At 46.3% G+C, this 26441-nt stretch overlaps 1 protein-coding gene across 4 annotated transcripts in view; it reads left to right on the plus strand.

The window, feature by feature from the left end:
• The window catches only part of klhl13 (kelch-like family member 13), a 94496-nt gene that overhangs the window by 53108 nt on the left and 14947 nt on the right, over positions 1–26441 (plus strand). For all 4 annotated transcript variants that reach the window (XM_084320209.1, XM_084320208.1, XM_084320210.1 and 1 more), the window contains exons 6-7: positions 11948–12743; positions 24388–24501. In XM_084320209.1, coding sequence (XP_084176335.1) covers positions 11948–12743; positions 24388–24501 — 910 coding nt within the window. The remainder of the gene's footprint in view (positions 1–11947; positions 12744–24387; positions 24502–26441) is intronic.

Genomic DNA, 26441 nt, shown 5'->3' on the forward strand with positions numbered 1-26441 from the left:
CAAGGCTACGAGACAGTGAGCAGGCTGGCACTCGTTTATCCCCCGCACATATAAATATGGCGCGGCGAATACAGAACTTCCCTTTTCAGTTCCCTTTCAGTTCGAGTTGGAGTTCAGTCTTGTTCAGTTACCAAGTAAAGCCTCACCCACTACGCAACGTGGGCAGAGTAGGGCTCGTATTGCCCCAAATAGAGTCGTGTTTATCCTACTACGTTTGTTCAACGTATCGTTCGCTCCTTACTAGTAAAAGCCTTCATTACGAGTCAAAGACCACGTGAAGTGAGTAATTGTGCGTCTACATAGAGCACTTATTGCCGCGTGCTAATAGGATAGTAACGTCAAGTTCAACCGTGGACCACCGCGCACCGGAGGATTTACACCCCGCCAGCAGAGCCTTTCCGGCAGGATTATTATTCTTCATTCTTCACCAAGCTGCTGGAGCAGAGAACCGTCTACACCCACTGCTGTGGGATCTACACATGCCCGTGAGGACATCACTCGAGCCCGTCTCTGTCGGAGCAGAGACTCCACGGCTTCACCTGTGCGGCGCGCACCCTGGGATTACAGACGCTACCTTTCCCCGCTGAGGCAGGGAGTAATATACCGTCTCCAGGTGCCTATTGAAGTCCCTGTGGAACCATTGACTTTGTATAGAGCATTGCCTCCCCCTGCTGGCTTACAACCGGTAGTAACCTCCCTACCCTTATTCCCTAGATAATTCCTAATATTCAGTATTGACTTGCCTACGCACATTCTTTGCCTTATAAGCGCATCCAAAGTGACCAAAGTACTGTAATATAATATTCTTATCTGTAATAAATATTCTAAACGAGTATTTGTGTGGAAACCGTTTCATTGTGGAAGTGTTCTCATCTGATATACTTGTGTACAGTATGGCCAGTAACGTACATAATACGGTAGTGGTTTAATGATACCAATACTTGATTAATACAGTCAGGGAATTGTACCCCTCAGTTACAACTACCATACTACAGACGGTTATATTATCGTACTTGGCCATCGCGTCCCGCTCTTAAGCCATACCGAGATATACCTCATCTCATGTACCTACTGTACACCATCAACGAAAAACAAATACACCCACCACCTGCCAGGCCCCGCCCCTATAGAGGCGTACTTAAGCATTACATCACGCGCAGGAGTGGTTTGTGAACAATAAACCATGCCTAGGGGTGGTCGTTAGACCCCCCTAGGCATGGTTTATTGTTCACAAATCACGACTGCAAGTGGTGTAAAGCTTTTATACAACTGCCACATTCATCCAACCTTATTTCTATACAATAAACACACATTAATCGAAGATTTATTGAGAACCATCCGCCAGAAAAAGTAGTTCCCACAACTACAAAAAAGACAATTTGCCTCCATGTGGAAGCAGATCGGAAGTGCATCCAACCAACTAACACATCCAACTGTGTATTATTGGAATGATTGAGAGAAGTTGCCTCATGTGGAAGCAGCTTGAAGTGCATCCAACCAACTAACACATCCAACTGTGTATTATTGGAATGATTGATTGGGTACAATACAGTACGGCTCAATACACACAATTGTTAAGGGAATGCAGACCTACTTTCCATAAAACTTCATTCTTAGATGATTCTATAGAAAGTAGGTAAAACAAATTAAAATGTTTTCTTTGCCCTATAGGAAAAAAACTTTTCTTCGCCCTATTCTTTTATTAATTTTTTTAAACCTACTGTAGAGGGCCTAAACTTAACCAGTTGGAAACCAAGCGTACAGTAATAAAATTAGCAATCAATCAATCAATCAATCAACTCAATAGGCCATGCTCACTTAGAACAGCGCAGCACCCAGCTCTCTCTCAGTCTGACTATCCCCCGCGTTGCAGGCAGAGTGTGTGTGTGTGTGTGTGTGGGGGGGGGGGGGGTGTGGCGGTGGGTGGAGACTAGAGCGAGCGCTGACGGTCGAAAGGAAAAAAAAATTGAATTTTTTTTTTTAAATCAATCAATCAATCCGCGATTTTTATTTTGTTACAGAATGATTCAAGACCCATCAATTACATCATCCAACATTGTTTAAACGACTAAGACATTCGCTGTGACAGAATCGCTTGATATTTAGTCGTTTAGTCGCTATCAACATATCCATTTGTAAAGATTATTGTCCACCTTCTTGTGATCCGGCGGATTGATGTGATGTGATTCGGTTGTGGGCGGGTCCTGGGCCAGCAAGCGTGGACTGATCGCAATACATACGTGTAAATGGACTGTTTCAGCCAATCAGAATCGAGAAATTTGCATGCCGTTGTATAATATAAAGTACTAGGCGTGGTCACCACTCACTCTTCCTCTATTTCGTTTCCATCATAGCGGTCGCAAGTCGCCCTATGTAACTAGTGCTATGAAAAGATTAGAGAAATTGCGTAATGTTGAATGCTTACCGGAGGTTTGCTTACCCCTGGAATCTTCGGGGCATGTTTCAGCGACACGTCGGGCCTATTCTGATGTTTCCTCGTCTGGTGGCAGCAGATCAAGGAGCAGCGTGCAAGGTTTGGCTATCGAGCCGGCTTGTACACAGGTAGGCCCTGTGTCATCAGGCATTGATGTTGGTGTTAGTAATGCTGTGGAGTGTGTGTCGGCGCCAGGGGCGGGATGGCTTGGTGAACGTTCCACTGCAGTGGACGATTTCCTGGCGATCCTGGAGCATGCTGCTAACACTAATGCTACTACTAATGCTAATGCTGAAATGGGTCGTTGTTCTAATATTCCCCGCCGCGGGACGTTGCCGCTTTTCCCTCCTCTTGCCCGGTTCATTGATGAAGGTCAGTCGGTAGCTAATGTGGGGGGTTTCGCTGAGTCTTATTTACCTTTTTTACGGGTAAAAGGGCTGACAACAGGGTGCAGGCCGGGTGTACCGTGGCTAAGTAGCCAGGTAGCTTTGATCCTGTGCCCCGGCGGGGATGAACGATGTCCCACCCGGCCGATGCTTGAGAGCGAATCGGCTCGGAGGGTGGAAGTATGGACGGATGAGTGGTATACTGCTGCAGGATGGTTTTTAGCGACGGCCAGTGTTATGGCTCAGCTGGCTATTTTCCTATCAACATTGGCGTCGGGTAGTGGGGCTATGGGTCCAGCCGACATTATAAACATGTTGCATGTTTGTGGTGTTATAGAGATCTTGACTCAGTCGCAAGCTATAACTGTGGGGAGGATTAGGATGCTATCGACGTTGTTAATAGGCATGTCTGGTTGGAGCACTCTCCTCTTGGGGAAGAGGATAGGTTTTCTCTCCTCACGACTCCTTTTTCCACGGAAGGACTTTTTGGTCGTTCTGTGGAGGCGCAGGCGGTTGTTGATCTGGGTCCCACACCGCCTCACGCTGTGCAGCCAGAGGTTGGAGCACGGCCTCGTCAACGACTGTGGCGAGGCCCTCGACAGGCGGCCATGTTTCCCCCGCCAGTGGTACCCTGGGCGGAGAGTCAACGGGGATCCACAAGGCCGATTTGGGTGTATTCGGCTTGGATCAAACAAGCCGTCGTCATTCTGCCGCGAGCAGCCCGCTCCCCGTTCAATCCTCTCTCCGTCACCAACGGAAGAGGGGCTCTGATCGTTTTCCTTTGGCTGCGGGCCGCGAACCTTCTTTGAAGCGCATGCGGCCCCACTTTTCACTTCTCATGGGGACGGGCTGACACCCAGTTGATGGCTGAGCCTGGGTCTGTCCGTGAGAATGTTGTGCTGTTGCGTGGCTCCTGCACCACACGTTGTGTGATGGGTGAGCCTGGTGTTACGGCTGCCACTAGTTACAGTGGTCAGCAGGGGGACTCGAGGCCTCTTCAGTTGAATGCACAGCAAGGGTTACCTTGGCCTCGCCTTCGCCAGGCGGGGTGTCACGCTGATGCCTCCCACTCCCGTGAGAGTGGCAGTGGTCTGCAAAGAAGAGGCAAGCGTGATTTGGGTGATAGCAATATCACTGCAGGGCTACGGCGTGTAGGAGCCCATGGGGTCCTCACGCCTTGCATGTCTAGCTGTAGAACAACTCCTCAGCATGCGCTAGAGGGGTGTTCAGGGGGGGGGGGGGGGGTGTGTCAACCAGTTTGATGGCAGCTTCTCCCGTATCAAACCGGCCCTTTCTGTCGGGGTCCCCCCTTGGGGGGGGGGACCGGGCCACCCATCTACTGTTCCTTGCGGCCCAGCGTCAGTTGACGGCGGGTGCGCTGTGGGATTATTTTCACAAACTGCGACAAGAATGCCGTTTGGAGGGGTGGATAGAGAGAACGTTGAGGGAGGGGCTTGTTTTGCAGTTCGCACAACCCCACCCTCCGTTCTCAGGTTTGGTGCCGACCCTATTGTCAGGGTCGGAAGCAGTGACAGCCCTGGCCGACGAGATCCAATCTCTGTTGGCGAAGCAGGCCGTAGTCGTGGTCCCGAGAGAGGACGCGATGTCAGGCGTCTACTCCCGTTATTTTCTGGTGCCCAAGAAAAACGGGGGGGGTCAGACCTATACTGGATCTGTCCGCGTTCAATCGTGTGATTGTAGCGAGACCATTCAGAATGTTGACCGTCAAACTCCTGCTGCTTGTTGTCAGAAGGGGAGACTGGTTCACCTCCATAGACCAGAAGGATGCGTATTTTCACATCCCGATTTTCCCTCCTCACAGGAAGTTCCTGCGGTTCCTGTTTCAGGGCGTAGCGTACGAGTACCAGAGGTTGCCGTTCGGCTATTCTCTGGCTCCCCGCACATTCACCAACTGCGTAGAGACTGCGCTGGAGCCTCTACGTCGTCGGGGAATACGGGTTCTATTCTATCTCGACGACATTCTACTCCTCAGCCGGTCGGAGGAGGTTGCCAGGTCTCCTACCAGGCTGGTGGTTGAATTCCTCACCAGGCTGGGTTTTGCTGTGAACTGGAAGAAGAGTACACCTCTTCCCAGTCAACAGGTGGAGTACTTGGGCTTGACGCTGAGGTCAAGGCCCATGATTGTAACCCTCTCGGAGCAGCGGAGGGTGTCTATCCCATAGATATATATAGAACACTAGATAGCTTGCCCGCGCTGCCGGCCAATGGAGAGCGACATCACTGAACCGCCGCCATCTTGCTCCAGTTAGCCTTGAGTGAGAGTGAGTGAGCTGCACAGACAAAGATACTCATAACTCGCTGAAATATTGACTGATTTACAAACGGTTTGGTTTATTACAAGCATTATTAACGTGGCTATGATTCAAGCGGTTTGTAAAAAAAAACATCTTTAATTTTTTTTTATAAGTATGCAGTGTCGTAACTACATCTTTGATGTTTATAGCAAACCAACCCGTTTGTAAATCCGTCAATATTTCAGCGAGTTATGAGTATTTTTGTCTGTGCAGCTCACTCACTCTCACTCAAGGCTAACTGGAGCAAGATGGCGGCGGTTCAGTGACGCTGGTGACTCCGCCTTAAGCTATCTAGTGTTCTATAGATATCTATGGTCTATCCTACACGCGCTCTGGGGTTTCCGTCTGGGAGGGACGGTCACAGCGCTGCAAGTGATGCGCCTGCGCGGTATGATGGCATCTGCTCACACGGTGGTTCCTCTTGGCCTCCTCTTCATGAGGAGGATACAGAGGTGGTTCTTCTCTATGGGAATAGATCCGGTGAGGGACAAATGGAAACTGTTGACTGTTCCTTTGTCGATATGGGGAGATCTCGCCCATTGGAGGAGGCTGGGTATCCTCACCATTGGGGTCCCCATGGGCAGCAGGCGCTCACACGTCACGGTCTTCACCGACGCCTCTCACGGGTTGGGGAGGGACGTGTCGGACCAACGCAGTGGGGGGCAGCTGGACGAAGGTCCATGCTGGCCCGTCTACCCTGCACATCAATGTGTTGGAATTGAAGGCGGTCCTCCTGGTCCTCAAACGGTTCGACCACCTGGTGGTAGGCGAGCGCGTTCTGGTCAGAACGGACAGTATGACTGCAGCGGCGTATATCAACAGGCAGGGTGGGACTCGTTCCATCCGCCTGCACCGGGCGGCGGTCGAACTTTGGCTATGGGCATCTCGCAGGCTGCGCAGTCTGAGGGCGCTCCACATCCCTGGTGTAGAGAATGTGTGCGCAGATATGATGTCTCGGGGCGGTCCTCGTTACGACGAGTGGGAACTCCGCCACGATATAGTCAGGCAGATCTGGGATCGCTTCGGGGAGGCCTCGGTGGATCTGTTTGCGAGCCGACGTTCTCACAAGTGCCCCTTGTGGTTCTCGGTGAGTCGGGCAGATCATCCCCCCTTGGGGGTGGATGCCTTCTTGATCTTTCCATGGCCGCCCGGCCTTCTGTACGCCTTTCCTCCTGTACAGCTGTTGAGTCAGCTGTTGGAGCGGATACGGAGGGAGCGCAGGACGGTGATCCTGGTCGCGCCGGACCGGGGCACGGCAGTGTGGTTCCCGGTCTTGATCCAGCTACTGGTCGCTCCGCCTTGGGTTATTCCTTGGTCGGCGGCGGCCCTCTCTCAGCAACACGGGTCGCTGTTTCAGTACCCGGTGTTGGGCCAACGTCTGATGGTGTGGCTGGTGGGAGGGTAAGTCTGGAGAGGATGGACCCTTCTGTGGTTGATACCATCCGGAATGCGCATGCTCCCTCCACTGTTGCGCTTTACGCGGGCAGATGGTGTATGTTCCAAGAGTGGTGTAAGGCGGGGGGCCGGGACCCAGTCTCCTGCCCCCTGGATGCTCTCCTTGATAGACTGTCGGCTTCGACGGTGAGGGTATATGCAGCAGCTATATCCTCCTATCATGAGGGATTTGAGGGGGATGTCTTGTTCAGCCACCCTCTTGTGAAGCGTTTCCTGCTTGGTGCTCGACGCGTTAAGCCGGTGCAACGCTCTTTGGCTCCGAGTTGGGATCTTCAATTGGTCCTCGTCGGTTGTCCTTGGCCCCGCTTGAGCCGCTTGAGCAAGCGCTGTTGGGATGGCTGTCGTTCAAGACCGCGTTCTTGCTGGCTCTCCGCTAAACGCGTGGGTGAGCTCTGCTCTTTCGGTAAGTCCAGAGTGCCTGTCTTTTCATTCCGATTGCGGTGCCACTCTGCAGCCTAATCCTGCCTTCGTGCCTAAAAATATCCGGAGTTCCTTCTGCTCCAGGGATATTGTGGTTCAGGCGTTTCATCCGCCTCCTCACGCTAGTGAGTTAGATGCGGGCCTTCACCTGTCATGTCCGGTCCGTGCTTTGGGAATTTACCTCAGCCGTACTCAGGACCTCAGGGTTACGATCAGCTTTTTGTCTGTCACGGTGGTTCTCGTGCCGGTAAGCACTATCGAAACGGCGCCTGTCCCATTGGTTGTGTGAGGGCATTGCCCTCTGCTACACGTTGGCCGGGCTGGATCCCCCTGGGGGCGTCAGGGCGCACTCCACTCGTGGGGTGGCAGCCTCTGCCGCTCTGCTGGGTGGGGCCTCGGTGGAGGACATCTGTGCTGCAGCTTCATGGTCCTCCCCGGGCCCCTTTGTAAGGTTTTACCTCATGGACATGACCAGGGGTTCTGTCTCCCAGGAGGTTCTGGGGTCTGTGGCCTCTCCTGCTTCCCGTCCTTTGGTAGGGTAGCAGGGGTGTGTGGGTATGGGCCACAGTGTGTTGGGTCACACGTGGTTCCGCCTGTGCTGTGTTCAAGGGGTTCTAGTTCCCTCTTGCTCGCACTCGGGTGGAGTTGACTGCGCCCCCCCCTTCATTAGGAAGGATGGGGTGACGGGACTCCCCAACCCCTTGATGTGGGCTTACGGGTCCTCAGGGGGATGCATCTGTCGGGCCTCGCGTCCGCTCTACCCCATATCTCGGTATGGCTTAAGAGCGGGACGCGATGGCCAAGTACGATAATATAACGACAGGTTATGTATATAACCTAGTTATATGAGTACTGGCTAAGCGTCCCGCTCTTAAGCGGCCCCGAGTTCCCTTGGGGAATCTTTTCCTGGAAACGGGTTTTTTATGAGGAAGAGTGGGTGGTGACACGCCTAGTACTTTATAGTACGCCTCTATATATTTGTTTTTCGTTGATGGTGTACAGTAGGTACATGAGATGAGGTATATTTCGGTATGGCTTAAGAGCGCGACGCTTAGCCAGTACTCATATAACTACTAACTAGGTTATATACATCGTTAACCGTCTAGTGTGGTAGTGAAAGGGTTAACCTTATGTAGTGTGTGGTAGTGAAAGGGTTAATGTGGCTGTTCATACAATGTTTGATAATGTTGTGGGAAACGGGGTTGGGGTCGACACATGAGACAATAGGTATCGTTTTGGATGAACATTCACAATGTTGATGTGTTATCATGGCAAAGGCATCATTTTGGATATCATATTCTTATATACTGTATATAGAGTTAATTATATTGTTTACACTGTTTATTTTTCTCATGTTCTTATATTCAGAGATAATTATATTCACACTATTTATTTGTCTCATATTTCTATATTCAGATCAAATTGTATTGCCTATATTCATGTCTTTCTTCCATTACCCTGCCCATACCTGTACCTCCCCTCCCCCATGCTCCTATGACACCCACATTTACCCAAGGGATCAATAAAGGAATATCTTATCTTAAACATTCAAAGGATGTTGATGCGTTATCATGGCAAAGGCATCGTTTTGGATGAACATTCAGAATGTTGATGTGTTATTATGGCAAGCATCGTTTGGATGAACATTCAGAATGTTGATGTGTTATGGCAACGGCATCGTTTTGGCTGAACATTCATAATGTTGACGTGTTATCATGGCAAAGGCATCGTTTTGGATGAACAGGATTAGGGGTGGGAATTGATAAGATTTTATCGATACGATTCCATTATCGATTCTGCTTATCGATCCGCTTCTTTATCGATTCCCTTATCGCTCCCTGATAAATTTATAATTTAAATAAATAAATTGGAAATGCAACAGAACTAACATGCAACTTGACATTTCTGATTGTCATTTATTGTTGAGCCCCCATGTCAGAAAAATACAAAAACTGTAAAAAAAAATTAAATAAATATAACAATAATGTATGAGATTCTCTTAAAGGAAAACTCCAACATTTTGGGAAATTAGCTTATTTAACATCTTCCCTGAACCGGACGGTCACTAAAGCAAATATAATGACTTTCTTCTGGGGGGTTTCAAAATAAAAGAGCGACGTCTATTTTGTACATTATCTAACGTTAACACGAACCTAAACTAACGTTACAACTAACCTAAAGTTAGTTTAGGTTCGTGAGACCCGGGGCCTCGCAGCGGTTGGCCATAGACCAGCTCAGCTGACGATGACTGGAGATCCTCCTTGGGGGCGGTCCTGAGATCCAGCATGACCCACGGGAGCCTGTCGACCCAACTACCATCCAGTAAGGGTAGCTCGGAGAGCGGCCTTCATGGACCGGTGAAACCGCTCACACAACCCGTTAGCCTGCGGGTGATAAGCGGTAGTGCGGTGCAGTCTCTCACCCCCAAGTTTCTCGCAATCTCAGACCAAAGCGCTGAGGTCCTCGGTCTGACGAAATGGACCTTAAGTTCCAGCTGAGAGGTAGGAGCTGGAAAACATAACGGTTCCATAACCTGAAGTCTTCTTATGTAGTACAGGTCCAAAGTTGATAACAATCCCACGGAAAATTAACAAAGGTTTTTGTAATGTGTGTACCGGTGTTAATTCAGCATGATTATCAACGGTGTCTAAGGCTGTGCAGAGAAGTACATGATGTCCTCATGCTTGTGTTCACTGATGATGTGGTCAGTCTCACCTGCTCACCTGCTGCCACCCCCTCTTCCACGCAGGTGTTTCTAGATAACTGTCTCACACAGGTGTCTAGATAACTGTCTTCCCTGTCTGTCTCATGCAGGTGTCTCTAGATAACTGTCTTCACTGTCTGTCTCATGCAGGTGTCTCTAGATAGCTGTCTGTCTCATGCAGGTGTTTCTAGATAACTGTCTTCCCTGTCTGTCTCATGCAGGTGTCTCTAGATAACTGTCTTCCCTGTCTGTCTCATGCAGGTGTCTCTAGATAACTGTCTTCACTGTCTGTCTCATGCAGGTGTCTCTAGATAACCGTCTTCCCTGTCTGTCTCATGCAGGTGTCTCTAGATAACTGTCTTCACTGTCTGTCTCATGCAGGTGTCTCTAGATAACTGTCTTCCCTGTCTGTCTCATGCAGGTGTCTCTAGATAACTGTCTTCACTGTCTGTCTCATGCAGGTGTCTCTAGATAGCTGTCTGTCTCATGCAGGCGTCTCTAGATAACTGTCTTCACTGTCTGTCCCATGCAGGTGTCTCTAGATAACTGTCTGTCCCATGCAGGTGTCTCTAGATAACCATCTGTCCCATGCAGACGTCTCTAGATAACTGTCTGTCCCATGCAGGCGTCTCTAGATAACTGTCTGTCCCATGCAGGCGTCTCTAGATAACTGTCTGTCCCATGCAGGTGTCTCTAGATAACAGTCTGTCCCATGCAGGCGTCTCTAGATAACTCTGTCCCACGCGCGTGTGGCTTTTTCCCAATCCAACAGTGCAAAAATGCGGAAGCATTCGTCACCGCACGCCACTACGGTAAAGCGCCTTTCTTTTCAGGCCCGCTTTGGGAGCTGTCGTGCGGAAATAGGCTGTCTATTGCCATTCTCTTTGACAAACTCTAACCTTAACCAGCTCCTTAACAGCGCCTAAACTTAACCGTTCTAACCTTAACCAATTCCGAAACAATGCCTAACCTTAACCTTAACCTTAACCATGCCTAACCTTAACCATAGAAAGAATATTGCCATTCTCTTTGACAAACTCTAACCTTAACCAGCTCCTTAACAGCGCCTAAACTTAACCGTTCTAACCTTAACCAACTCCGAAACAATGCCTAACCTTAACCTTAACCTTAACCATGCCTAACCTTAACCGGCGAAAGAATACACGTTAAAAAAAAATCACGTTAAAAAAAATATATTTGACGGGATTCGAACTCGCCAGCAACTAGCTGTAGGATCCACAGCCATGGCGTCTTGCCAATTGAGCTATTTCTGGATACTGAATTTGGGGCGGTGACTTATATATATTGTTAAGGCGGGATCTCATGCGCATGCGCGAGCACCTCGCGAGCACGCCGGCGCACGCACGCACCTGAGCGAGCACGCCGCCGCTGGGCGCTGCGTGAAGGAAAATGAAAGGCGCATTACCGCACGCCACTACGGTACCTCCGATGACGAATGCGGAAGCATTTTTGCACTGTTGGATTTGGAAAAAGCAAAAGGCGTCCCACGCAGGCGTCTCTAGATAACTGTCTTACCTGTCTGTCCCCCGCAGGTGTCTAGATAACTGTCTTCACTGTCTGTCTCACGTAGGGATGGGTACCTTTCACATTTGAACCGATACCGGTACCTGTGAATCGATACCGGTACACAACGGTACCTTTTTTCTGTACTTTAGTCTCAAGAAATGTAATTTACCTACATCAGTCGTAAAAAAAAAAATCCAAACTTCAAATAACTACAATTTCGACAGTTTTCGGCTGGTCATTGCTCCGACTGCTTTGTTGTTGAATCAAGTCAAATCCTAGGTAAGCATATATTGTGCGTGTGAACGTTGACATGAAAAAAAAAAAAAATAATAAAAAAATATTTTTTTTATTTTTATTTAATTTTTTTTTCGGTTTCTCACTTGATTCGATACTCGGTAGTACCGACGTCTTTCGGTTCGGTACCTCAAAAGTACCGAATTCGGTACCCATCCCTAGTCTCACGCAGGCGTCTCTAGATAACGGTCTGTCTCACGCAGGTGTCTCTAGATAACTGTCTTCACTGTCTGTCTCACGCAGGCGTCTCTAGATAACTGTCTGTCTCACGCAGGTGTCTCTAGATAACTGTCTTCCCTGTCTGTCTCACGCAGGTCTCTCTAGATAACTCTGTCTCACATAGGTGTCTCTAGATAACTCTGTCCCCCGCAGGTGTCTCTAGATAACCGTCCTCACTGTCTGTCCCCCGCAGGTGTCTCTAGATAACTGCGTGGAAGTCGGCCGCATCGCCAACGCGTACAACCTCACAGAGGTGGACAAATACGTCAACAACTTCATCCTGAAGAACTTCCCCTCGTTGCTGGGGACGGGGGAGTTCGTCAAGCTGCCGTTCGACCGGCTGGCCTTTGTGCTCTCGAGCAACAGCCTGAAGCACTGCAGCGAGCTGGACCTGTTCAAGGCCGCCTGCCGCTGGCTGCGCTACGAGGAGGTGCGCATGGACCACGCGGCCAAGCTCATGAAGAACATCCGCTTCCCCCTCATGAACCCCCAGGAGCTCATCAACCACGTGCAGACAGTGGACTTCATGCGCACGGACAACACCTGTGTCAACCTGCTGCTGGAGGCCAGCAACTACCAGATGATGCCCTACATGCAGCCCGTCATGCAGTCGGAGAGGACGGCCATCCGCTCGGACAGTGCGCACCTCGTCACGCTGGGCGGCGTGCTGCGGCAGCAGCTGGTGGTGAGCAAGGAGCTGCGTCTGTTCGACCAGAAGGCCCACGAGTGGAAGGCGCTGGCGCCCATGGACGCGCCGCGGTACCAGCACGGCATCGCAGTCATCGGCAACTTCCTGTACGTGGTGGGCGGCCAGAGCAACTACGACACCAAGGGCAAGACGGCGGTGGACACGGTGTTCCGGTACGACCCGCGCTACAACAAGTGGATGCAGGTGGCGTGCCTCAACGAGAAGAGGACCTTCTTCCACCTCAGCGCCCTCAAGGGACACCTCTACGCCGTGGGGGGCCGCAACGCGGCCGGGGAGCTGGGTGAGTTCATATAACACCGATACATAACACGGATATAACACTGATATAACACGGATATAACACTGATATATAACACGGATATAACACGGACATAACACTGATATATTACATGGATATATAACACGGATATATAAAACTGATATATAAAACTGATATATAACACGGATATATAACACCGATATATAACACGGATATATAACACTGATATATAACACGGATATAACACGGATATAACACGGATATAACACTGATATATAACACGGACATAACACGGTTATATAACACTGACATAACACGGATATAACACGGCTATAACACGGACATAACGCGGATATATAACACGGATATTATACATTACATTACACTTTTAAAGGGTACTACTTCCACTGTATTCCGAGTGCTACATTACATCACAGTGTACTTTTAAAGGGTACTTCTGCTGTTTTCTCAGTGCTACATTACATCACAGTGTACTTTTAAAGGGTACTTCTGCTGTTTTCTCAGTGCTACATTACATTACAGTGTACTTTTAAAGGGTACTTTCGCTGTATTCTGAGTGCTACATTACATTAGTGTACTTTTAAAGGGTACTTTCGCTGTATTCTGAGTGCTACATTACAGTGTACTTTTGCTGTCTTCTGAGTGCTACATTACATCAGTGTACTTCTAAATAGGGATGCACCGATCCGACTTTTTCAGTCCTGATACCGATACTTGGGTTTGTGTATTGGCCGATACCGATCCGATACCCATTGTCCAAATATATTTTCCAAAAAAATATATATATATATTATTTTTTATATTCAAATATATTTTGTTTTTAAGAATTGTAAAGGATCACAAGTGTGTTTTTGATTTGTTGTAAATAAAGACAGAAAATAAACTTCATTCATTCAATTAATAAAGAAGAGACTGGGATCATTCTTTTGTGCAAGGCAACATCAGGCTTGACTTAAAACATTACTTTCCTAACTTAGTGAAACTAAATGTAACAAATTAACACATAAATATAAATGTACTGAATGGTTAACTTATTTATTATTTTATTTATTATAAAAAATAAATTAAATCCTATATATATATTTATTTTTTTCGATACCAGATCCAGCTGTTTTACTGATATCGGCGGCCGATACCGATACCAATATCTAGGGATGCACCGAATGGGAAATTCTTGGCCGAAACCGATACCGAAAATAGAAAACAGTTGGCCGAATGCCGAAAGGCCGAAAATGATTCATAGAATAGAATTTTTTGTGGAACATTATGATTGTGGAAAAATATATGATTATGGCAAAACTTATAATAAATAATCACTATTATGGGTCCATAAAACATTTATTCAGCACTTCTGAATGCATACAGCACATTAATTCCATCTTTTCTCTGGCTGCGCGGCGGACATTTGTGCTCTACTGAGCGCACCTTTTTAGTCCCCAGTTGAATGTGCTCTCTTGACTCGGCACAGTAGACGCGCGACATGTATGCTCGAGAAAGATTATATTATCAACAACAGACAGCGTCAATGTGAGAAACACTAACACACTACCCCCCCCCCCCCCCCCCCCCCCCCCTCTCGCTCTGAAGAATATGCATATTAGATCACTCAGTGATTAACCGCGACGGGCATATAGTAAATAAGGATGTTAAAGACGCATTTGGACGCGTTGCGCGCAGAGTTTACATAGAAACAGCGCGACTCCCGACAGCGCGACATCATCACAACAACACGCGTTAGGTTACAGGTTGTTTCTGTTTCGGTATTATATTTTCGGTGAAAAAACTCTTTCGGCCAAAAGCCGAAAGGCCATTTTTTGCCATTTTCGGCCGAAAACTTTCGGTAGCCGAAATTTCGGTGCATCCCTACCAATATCGGATCGGTGCATCCCTACTTCTAAAGGGTACTTCCGCTGTATTCTGAGTGCTACGTAGGGTTGGGCACTGAGAACCGGTTCTAATAGGAACCGGTTCCTAACTTCCGGTTCTGGAATTTGCATTTCAATTCTTAATTTAGATTCTACCCTAGTTACAGTACAGCAACCAAATTAAACTATCAAGTCAACTGACAATGTGAATAGTGTAAGATCCTGATCAAACTGGCCAGTATCACGTCTTCGTCTGTTTGGCCCTCCGTCCAATTCCTCTGCGTTGTGTACTTTTAATGGTCCTGATGTCTCCGATACTGGTAGATAAGATCCCTATCTCCCCCGTTAGTGCAATCCATAAACCATACTAATTCTCCACCTCCGTAAGAATTCGACACTTCCGACACCGTGAGATACCTTATGAGGAAAAGCGTTGTTTTATTGCTATAGACAGAACCTCATAATCGGATGTTGTCAGATGTTATCAAATTGTATCGTCCTTGAAGAGTCTATTCTAATGATCTTTCGGTGTGTTCGTCTATCGTCCTTTTGTGATTCAGTCCAATAGTGTTCAGGCCTGTTCGTTAGCCTAACCCTCCTCGCGTTAGCTGAAGCTACTGTAATGATGATGTGGCATTCTCCCTCCCCCCCCCCTCCGTGGTGGAGGAGGAAGAGTCTCTCCTGGTTCCTTCCCTCCTAGTCTCAGTCAGATTTTAGTCTGCTCAACACCCGGAAACACCGTTCGACTTATAGATGTTCGTCGTCGCAACGACGGCCCCGCCTTCTGGTTGTCATGTGACGTGTTGTCATGACAACTGCGTTTAACCTTTACACACACTTCAAAACGTTTCTCTACTGTTGCATTAAAGAGGTCACCCCTCTCCCTCGCTCTGGGCCTACAGTACACTCGCTCTTATCTGTGTTCTTCCAAGGAATGCAAAACAAAACACCCTCGCTGGCAGTGTATTCAATCCACTGGTCACCGTTCTATCACCGTCTTCCATGCACATTTCTCACCGTTTTAGCTGTGGTCTAGTCTCCCCCCAATCCATACATCACATACATTGAAAAAGCACCCCAAATCTCTCAATAGTATGAAAAAAAAGATTTTTCAAAAAATAAAAAATCTCCTGCGAAATAACCTGTGACCTGTTTTGACCTGCACCTCAAAGAATTGGAAATCGAGAATAGTTTAGAACAGGAATCAAAATGGAGAATCGGAACCAGAATCGTTCAAATCCAAACGATGCCCAACCCTAACGTTATATTACACTGCACTAGTAGTACTTGGTATTGCTGCACATAATCCCAATATTCTATTGTGCTTCAAGTATAATTTTCTCTCTGGTGATTCACAACATAAAAGGCGTATTTTATTTATTTTTTGCTATAGAATGTATACTACTAATAATAATAATATAAATATAGAACATACATTTGTTTAAATATAACATTAACAATTATTTGTATTATGAATAATATTATACAGTAGATAAAGAACATACATTTGTTAAAATATATGTAATAATAAAAGATGATACATAAATAAATAAATAAATATATATATAATGATGATAATAATCATACTAATTAATAATACTAACCAATTTGCTGGAAATGCTGCCTTTTTATATTGTATTTATTTTACTTTTGTTTTGAAGTAGCTTTCCTGGCACCTGAATGAGGTCCAGTGACTAACCCTAACTAACCCAACACCCTGTAACTGTGGCCACAGAGCGGTGCTGCCCCAGAGTGGAACTGTGTGCTGTAATTAACGGGTCAGGGCGCTACCACCCCTCTCTTCTGGGCTATAGTTGGACTCCCTGCCTGTCTGCATGCATGGCTGCCTCTGTTCTTCCTGTGGTTCAGTCGGTCTTCATTCTCACGTCATCTTCACCTCCACACAGCTCCAGCAGCAGTAGGCTGGTTGTACTGCAGGAGCTGCTGCTCCTGGAGCTGTGTGGGGGGTGGTGCCTCATTCAAGGGCACCTTGAGAGAGAGAGAATATCACTCTGTTGAGAGAGAGAGAGAGAGAATATCACTGTTGAGAGAGAGAGAGAGAATATCACTATGTTGAGAGAGAGAGAGGGGAGCATATCACTGTAAAAGAAGAAAAAAAACTGATAAAAAAAACGATTATCCTTTTCCAGGAATACTTATGTATAAGAATATTTATGTGTACTTATTTTCAGATTGACACCCATACATGTATTTTAATGATACATGGGGTTCAGACGGAGAGGGTTTCGTGGTACTAGCTAAGGTCATGACTCAGTGTTTCATGGTACTAGCTAAAGTCATGACTCACAGGGTTTCATGGTACTAGCTAAGCTCATGACTCGCAGGGTTTCATGGTACTAGCTAAGCTCATGACTCACAGGGTTTCATGGTACTAGCTAAGGTTATGACTCAGAGGTTTTCATGGTACTAGCTAAAGTCATGACTCACAGGGTTTCATGGTACTAGCTAAGCTCATGACTCACAGGGTTTCATGGTACTAGCTAAGCGCATGACTCACAGGGTTTCATGGTACTAGCTAAGCTCATGACTCACAGGGTTTCATGGTACTAGCTAAAGTCATGACTCACAGGGTTTCATGGCACTAGCTAAGCTCATGACTCAGTGTTTCATGGTACTAGCTAAGCTCATGACTCACAGGTTTTCATGGTACTAGCTAAGCTCATGACTCAGGGTTTCATGGTACTAGCTAAGCTCATGACTCAGGGTTTCATGGTACTAGCTAAGGTCATGACTCGGAGGGTTTCATGGTACTAGCTAAGCTCATGACTCAGGGTTTCATGGTACTAGCTAAGGTCATGACTGAGGGTTTCATGGTACTAGCTAAGGTCATGACTGAGGGTTTCATGGTACTAGCTAAGGTCATGACTGAGGGTTTCATGGTACTAGCTAAGGTCATGACTGAGGGTTTCATGGTACTAGCTAAGGTCATGACTCAGGGTTTCATGGTACGAGCTAAGGTCATGACTCACAGGGTTTCATGGTACTAGCTAAGGTCATGACTGAGGGTTTCATGGTACTAGCTAAGGTCATGACTGAGGGTTTCATGGTACTAGCTAAGGTCATGACTCACAGGGCTAAGCAAGGCATCTTATTATGTAATTATGCATCATATTTAGGAGAATGATGATTTATGTGGTTTATCTCTCCAAGCTGATGATAATAAATAATACATTTTATTTGTCGTGCACTTTTCGTTCAAGCAGATCCCAAAGGTTTAAAAACATAGTATGAACTGAAAAGTTAAAACAACACAAGAAAGAAAGAAATCACAAGTTAGCCACGTTTGCTTTGGCTTTTCAATTTTGCTTTAAAATCTAGGTACAACACTAGTTCAGAGATGGAGGAGCGGCAAACAAAACAGACGGCACCGTCCTCTCTCCTCGTTTACTGACTCGTCATGACGTTGCCAGTGATCTGCCCCGTGGGGAAACCATGCTCTGCTTCTCACTTCATTTCAAACCTTTATCTTAACTTGAAAAATCTATTGAGGTCGCCCTCATTTACAACAACGTCGAGTTACATAATGGCAATAAATAATTAAAACACAGACTAATATAAAGGCATGAAAGAAGATCAGAAAAACACATGGGATGCTCGACATTTGCTTTTTTACCGATCCGATATACCGATATTGTCCAACTCTTAATTTCCGATACCGATATCAACCGATACCGATATATGCAGGGTTTCCCCCCCAAAAAACGGAATAATTTCAGGTAATTAACATTACATATCTCTTGTCGTGTAATAAACACAACATTATGCATACTTTGACAATAAATAAAATAATAATTTGTTCTTACTTGCTTGCCTGGGTAAATAAAGGTTAAATAAATGTAAAAAAATAAATAAAAAAATTTGAATACAGATATTTCCCGATATCACATTTTTATGCCAATATCGGCCGATAATATCGGACTTCCCTAATTACATATCAATACAATTGGGGGCGACAGTGTCTCGGGGGGTAGAGCAGTCGTCTGGTAATCCGGAGGTTCCCGGTTTGATTCCCGCTCCTCCCGGGCAGTGTGTCGAAGTGTCCTTGAGCAAGACACTTAACCCCTAGTGCTCCCGATGAGCAGGTTGGCACCTTGCATGGTCGCCTCCGCCATCGCTGTGTGCGTGAATGAATAAAATGTGAGGAACAAATTGTAAAGCGATTTGAATAAAAGCTGGTATATAAATGCAGCCATTTACCATTTAATTAGGCATCAATAAAAATAAAAGAATACGAGCAAAAAATTGCTTATCCCTGCAGAACACTTAGTTACCGACACTCCCGTTTCACACACTGAAGTCTCTCAAATCAATCATTCTGAAACCAATCGCTTTCTATCTGAACCAATATCACATAACCTTTGACAGATCCACACAAAGAGCAGCACAGTGGTTCTTGCTGATCAAAGCGGATATTATATTTTTAAGTAATGTTACGGCTGTCTGTGATTGGCTCTGTAACTGTAAGTAATGTAACGGCTGACTGTGATTGGCTCTGAAACTGTAAGTAATGTAACGGCCGGGCTGACTGTGACTCCACAAATCATGTTAAACCCAGATTCGGCTCAAACAAGGGACTAAACACGTTTCGCAATTATGCCACATCAATGTGGAACGCCCTACCCAAAGCTGTAAAGGAATGTGAATCACTACCCACTTTCAAAAACACTCTCAAAGAACACCTACGGGAGACTGCAATTCGAAACTGGCCCCTACAAATGTCCTAACCCAGTTGTACAGTAAATGACCAAGTATGGCTTTGTCAGTATTCCAATGTACAGTGTACAGTGTCCCCCCCCCCCCCCCCCCACCTCCAATGTACAGCCCCCACCCACCCAACCCCACCCACCCAACCTCCTCCAATGTACAGTTTCTACGTCAAATGTATATACACTTTTTCTGGACACTTTTTGTATCACAAACGGTACTGTATTTGCAAATCTGATATGTCATAAATGCATAGATGTAGCAGTACTGTCTATCTGTATGTCATGTATGTCATATATGTTATGATGAATTGAAAATGGGGGACCCTGATGTAAACAAGACGAAAGTCTTTCTCTGGTCTGCATCCCCTTAACAATTGTATGTATTGAGCTGTACTGTACTGTACCCATTCTGCAATCTGTTAATAAACCTTTTCAATCAATCAATCAATCAATCAATTGCAGACTGAAACTAAGTAATGTAACGGCTGACTGTGATTGGCTCTGAAACTGTAAGTAATGTAACGGCTGACTGTGACTGGCTCTGAAACTGTAAGTAATGTAACGTCTGACTGTGATTGGCTCCGAAACCAGATTGGTGCAGAGACTTCAAACAGAGTTGACTAGAAAGAAATGCCTTGAGTTGGTTGTTTACCAGAGATTCCAGGTTTTTAGCTAGGCATGGTAACATGGAAATTGCTCTGTAATTATTTTAATTTCTATCACCACCTTTATGTAATGTGCTGGGATTTCCAAACACTGTGGAATACACTTGTTGAGATAGAAAGATTTGAATATGTGCGTTAATTGCTCTGTTATAAATGGAGCAGCCAGTTTTAGAAAGAAAATTATCCTGGCAATTTATCTTCTCCAGTTGAGCTCCTGGGATGAATGACTTCTAAAACTTCAACTATATCTCTATCAGTAGGAAAGTGCTGCAAGGGAAACTGAGGCGCATGGCTCAACTATATCTATATCAGTAGGAAAGGGCTGCAAGGGAAACTGAGGAGCATGGCTCAACTATATCTATATCAGTAGGAAAGGGCTGCAAGGGAAACTGAGGAGCATGGCTCAAAGTAGAAACAATTATCATTAATAAGGAGGGGCCCTGTTAGGGCTGGGCGATGTAACGATAACGATAAATATCGCGATATATTTTAATAATCGATGTTGAATATCGTTTTTTTTTTTTTTTTTGTGACCTGCAACAGGGCAGTTTTAAAACCAGAGACAGTGGACAGACTTGTCTTTCTTGCCTGCAACTTAAAGTAATGGCTTTGCTTGTCCAAATGACAATACTGACCAAATTGAGATTTATTTTTCTCTTGTCCATTTATTTGGTTTGCTTTCTAATTTAAAATACAGTTTGAAACCGTCTGTACACAGTAGGCTATGTGTGCTAGCAGAGCTAGACTCCAGTCACGAGTCACGGTGCACATGTGCGGTGGTTTGTCCACCAAAAAAGCGTCAAAAGATCGAAAATAAACAAGCGGAGCCAGAACTGTTCAACTCCCCTGGAGCCACAGCCAGCAGAGAAGCCGGTTTACTTTAGCTTTTAAACCAGCTGCAGCCTGAGAACTAGAGTGTGAGGGGATGTAACACTAAAGATGGCGGCAACGACAAAGAATTGCTGCAAAATAAACATACATCTGTTGTTTTAAAAAAAATAAAAAAATTTATACTTATAACAATTTCGATAATTATCGATATCGAGAAATATGATAACATTATCATATCGTTATCGCGATATGATTTTTTGCCATATCGCCCAGCCCTAGGCCCTGTATTCCTTATCAGAGAAATGCCCAGCAAAATGTTACAAGTTTCCAAGTTTCTTTAATAGTTGTCATACAGAAGTACAGAATACTTTCATACAAAATGCTTCTTACTGTTACGCTCCAGAGACTGTGCTAGACAAGATAGTATCAAATAACATAGTATAGCATGTAATTTAGAAGAAGAAAATGAGGTCACAGTGTTCGGTATAGACATATGTACAATGTTCTGAGTTACCATATAATATACAATACTATGCAGTGTACTAATGTACAGTACTATATAGTGCAAAGCAGAAATGGGATGAGGTACAATTTAGGTACAATTTACAGTAAGGTGTACGAGTTGTAGTGCAATCCTTCATCAATAAATATAAAGTGTGGGGAGTGGGTGCTACAGTGTGTTTGTTTAAAGTGAGTGTGTGCGTGTGGATGTGTGTGCTATGTGCGTTTGGTGGTTGTTGTTGTGTAGTGTTCATTGTTCGTTTAGCAGCCTGATGGCCTGGGGATAGAAGCTTCTTCTGAGTCTTTCTGTGCTCGCCTTGAGACTCCGGTATCGCTTGCCTGACCGCAGCAGTTCAAAGAGGCAGTTGTTCGGGTGACTGGAGTCTTTAATGATTCTCTTAGCCTTGCCCTTGCAACGCTTGTTGTAAATGTTCTGGAGGGTGGGGAGCCCCCCTCCAATTGTGCGTTCGGCTGAACGTGTCACTCTTTGTAGTCTGCTTCGGTCATGTGCAGTGCTATTCCCAAACCAGGAGGTGATGTTGCCGGTCAAGATGCTCTCTATTGTACATGAGTAGAAGTTCTTAAGGATCTTCTGACTGACTTGGAACTTCCTTAGGCGCCTGAGGAAGTAGAGGCGTTGTCGTGCCTTCTTCACAACACTGTCAATGTGTGTGGTCCATGTCAAGTCCTCGGATATGTAGGCTCCGAGGTACTTAAAGCTGTTGACTCTCTCAACCGGTGCCCCGTCGATGCTGAGGGGGCTGTAGTCCTTGACCCCCGACCTCCTGAAGTCCACAATCATCTCCTTTGTTTTGCTGACGTTCAGGGAGAGGCTGTTTTCCTGGCACCATCCCGCCAGGACCTTGACCTCTTCCAGGTAGGCCCTCTCGTCGTTGGCATGGTTTGTATAGGCGCAGGTAATTGAACAAAGCTTGAACAAAGCTGCTAGTTCAGGTGAAAACCAGGGAGTTATTCTTACCTTGAACAAAGCTGCTAGTTCAGCTGAAAACCATAAGCCCAACAGAGAAGACATGTGGTAGTCTACACCCTCCCCAGACCAACAGAAGACATGTGGTAGTCTACACCCTCCCCAGACCAACAGAGGAGACATGTGGTAGTCTACACCCTCCCCGGACCAACAGAGAAGACATGTGGTAGTCTACACCCTCCCCAGACCAACAGAGGAGACATGTGGTAGTCTACACTCTCCCCAGACCAACAGAGAAGACATGTGGTAGTCTACACCCTCCCCAGACCAACAGATGAGATATGTGGTAGTCTACACCCTCCCCAGACCAACAGAGGAGACATGTGGTAGTCTACACCCTCCCCAGACCAACAGAGACATGTGGTAGTCTACACCCTCCCCAGACCAACAGAGGAGACATGTGGTAGTCTACACCCTCCCCACACCAACAGGTGGAACATGTGGTAGTCTACACCCTCCCCAGACCAACAGAGGAGACGTGGTAGTCTACACCCTCCCCAGAACAACAGATGGAACATGTGGTAGTCTACACCCTCCCCAGACCAACAGAGGAGACATGTGGTAGTCTACACCCTCCCCAGACCAACAGAGAAGACATGTGGTAGTCTACACCCTCCCCAGACCAACAGACGAGACACACGGTAGTCTACACCCTCCCCAGACCAACGGAGGAGACATGTGGTAGTCTACACCCTCCCCAGACCAACAGGAGACATGTGGTAGTCTACACCCTCCCCAGACCAACAGAGGAGACATGTAGTAGTCTACACCCTCCCCAGACCGACAATAGGGCAGTGACCAGGAGGGAATTGGCATTTGCATCTCTATTAAATAAAAACACACTCAAAATATCTCAGCACAGGAGCCCCCCAAGGCTGCATCCTTTCACCCTGGCTTTTCTCCCTATACACTAACCTGCTCGTATCCCTCCACAACTCTGTCAAAATCTACAAATATGCAGACGACGCAACCATTATAGGCCTCATCACAGACAACAATGAAACAGAATACCGTACACAGATCAACCATACAGTCACCTGGTGCACAGACAATAACCTCCTCAACTCATCAAAAACCCAAGAACTCGACTTCAGACGCCAGCCAAGCCCCAAAACCCCCATATCCATCTCCGGCAAACCCATAATCACCACAGACTCCTTCAAATTTCTTGGCACCCACATAAGCAACAACCTCAAATGGAAAACCAACACAGACCACATCCACAAAAAAGCCAATCAAAGACTCTTCTTCCTCCGCCAGCTCAAAAAAATACAGAATCAAAAAACATCTCCTGCTCTGTTTTTACCATCCCATCATTCAAAGCATCATCACCTTCTCCATAACAGTTTGGTACAGCAGTCTGGACATTCACTCCAAAAACAAACTGCAAAGAATAATCAATAAATCCTCCAAAATAATCCGCACCCCCTCCCATCACTCGAATCACTCCACCGCCAAAGCACAATAAGAAGAGCAAGACAAATTATCTCTGACCCCACTCACCCAGCACACCATATCTTTCAGCTGCTGCCTTCCGGGAAGCGCTACAGATCCCTGACCACCAAAACATCCCACTTTAAAAACAGCTTCTTCCCCACTGCCGGAATACGGACACTGAACTCCCTGTAGCAACCCCCCCTGCCTCTGTTGCTATGGACATGGACATAAACTGTGATATTGTGGTCTTTGTAATTATGTATTTAACTGCATGTAGTATGTATGTATTGTAAGTGATGTTATTATGTTCTTTGTTGGAACAATGCTGTAACTGCACTGAAAACAAATTCCACCAGCCTGGCTGGGTGGTCATTAAAGAATCTAATCTAATCTAAAAATAACATTTAGGTTCAGTAACAACAACAACCGATTGGTTTATTAATCCAAATGCTCAACACTCATGCTGTGCAGTCACTTTTATCTACCGAAAATTTCAAAACATTTTATTTGAAACGTTCTCTCTTTTTCCAGTTTCCTTCTGGGAGTAGTTGTGGCATTTTTGTCAAACGAAGGAGGTTTTTTATTTTTGAATTAACACTGCTGCTTCCCCACCTCTCTCCTCCCCACCAGCCACGGTGGAGTGTTACAACCCCAGGACGAACGAGTGGACGTACGTGGCCAAGATGAACGAGCCTCACTATGGCCATGCGGGGACGGTCTATGGTGGTTACATGTATATTTCAGGTGAGCAGTAGGGCTGAGCCCAAACGTTCGAACATTCGTTCGTTACGTTGGCATTCTAATTCTAAATCAACATTTGAATATTTTTTTTTATATTAAAAATGAATGTGTCTATTCATTCTGTTTTTAAAGGGGAGATGAAGCATTGAACAATATGAGCCTAGTTTGTTTGTTGTGTACCTTGGGTAAGACAGGGTCTTATAATCAAATGTGAAATCCTGCTTATTTGTCTGAAAACTCAAATGTAATTTCCCTGTTTTCGCCATCGGCGGCGCCATTTTAGATGGTGACGTCACGGTGTTGGTTTGGTCTGGCTCCTGGTTTACACTGCTGGTTAGCTGCCTAGTAAACATGGAGTGTCTTGAAGGTCAGTCAGTAAATGCAACGTTGCCTACCAAACAACGGGACCGCGTGGTTCTTTTTGTATTGCTCCCGGCTGTTCAAACTAATTTTACTGCGTGAAAGAGGGAGGAAAGTTGGTTCATTTCCACAAACTACCAGTTGTTGGCACGTTGGCTGGCTGTACTCAAGCAGCGCGATCAGCCTGTTGGACAGGGAATGAAGATCTGCAGCGAACACTTCATTGCCTCGGATTATGTTGTTGAGGGTGGGAGGTTTGTCCAGAAGACCACTAATCAGCTGAAGCCCGATGCGGTTCCCTCGGTCTTCGACAGACAGACCGGCCCAGGCAGTTCAACCAGCGTCGCGGAGCATTTAGCGTGCTGGCTACCTAGCTACGGTTCAACCAGCGTCGCGGAGCATTTAGCATACTGGCTACCTAGCTACGGTTCAACCAGTGTCGCGGAGCATTTAGCATACTGGCTACCTAGCCGGGATTCAAAGCCAACTAGCCGGCTAACCCAGCTCGCTAAATGCTGCATGTAGCTAGTTAGCTGAACCGTAGCTAGGTAGCCAGCTCGCTAAATGCTGCATTAGGCTAGTTAGCTGAACCGTAGCTAGGTAGCCAGTATGCTAAATGCTCCGCGATGCTGGTTGAACCGTAGCTAGGTAGCCAGTATGCTAAATGCTCCGCGACGCTGGTTGAACCGTAGCTAGCTAGCCAGTATGCTAAATGCTCTGCGACGCTGGTTGAACCGTAGCTAGGTAGCCAGTATGCTAAATGCTCCGCGACGCTGGTTGAACCGTAGCTAGGTAGCCAGTATGCTAAATGCTCTGTGACGCTGGTTGAACCGTAGCTAGGTAGCCAGTATGCTAAATGCTCTGCGACGCTGGTTGAACCGTAGCTAGGTAGCCAGCACGCTAAATGCTCCGCGACGCTGGTTGAACTGCCTGGGCCGGTCTGTCTGTCGAAGACCGAGGGAACCGCATCGGGCTTCAGCTGATTAGTGGTCTTCTGGACAAACCTCCCACCCTCAACAACATACTCTGAGGCAATGAAGTGTTCGCTGCAGATCTTCATTCCCTGTCCAACAGGCTGATCGCGCTGCTTGAGTGCAGCCAGCCAACGTGCCAACAACACTGTTTTTTTCACTGGTAGTTTGTGGAAATGAACCAACTTTCCTCTCTCTTTCACACGGTAAAATTAGTTTGAACAGCCAGGAGCAATACAAAAAGAACCACCGCGGTCCCGTTGTTTGGTAGGCAACGTTGCATTTACTGACTGACCTTCAAGACACTCCATGTTTACTAGGCAGCTAACCAGCAGTGTAAACCAGGAGCCAGACCAAACCAACACCGTGACGTCAGCAACAAAATGGCGGCGCACATGTTCATAAATGCTACATAAATGGACATAACAAATAGTTTTTTCTTAGAAACGCCTTATTTTTATAACGTGATTTTTTTCTGTGGTTTATCTAAATACTAATTTGATGCTATGACTATGTTTATATCGCTATGCTTCATCTCCCCTTTAAACCAATGGGGTTTTTCTTCACAGTTGCAGATAAAGATTAGGCTACACTAATATTATAGTATTAAAA

This window comes from Notolepis coatsorum (assembly GCF_963971535.1).
Source record: "Notolepis coatsorum genome assembly, chromosome: 8".
In the NCBI taxonomy this organism is placed as follows: Eukaryota; Metazoa; Chordata; class Actinopteri; order Aulopiformes; family Paralepididae; genus Notolepis; species Notolepis coatsorum.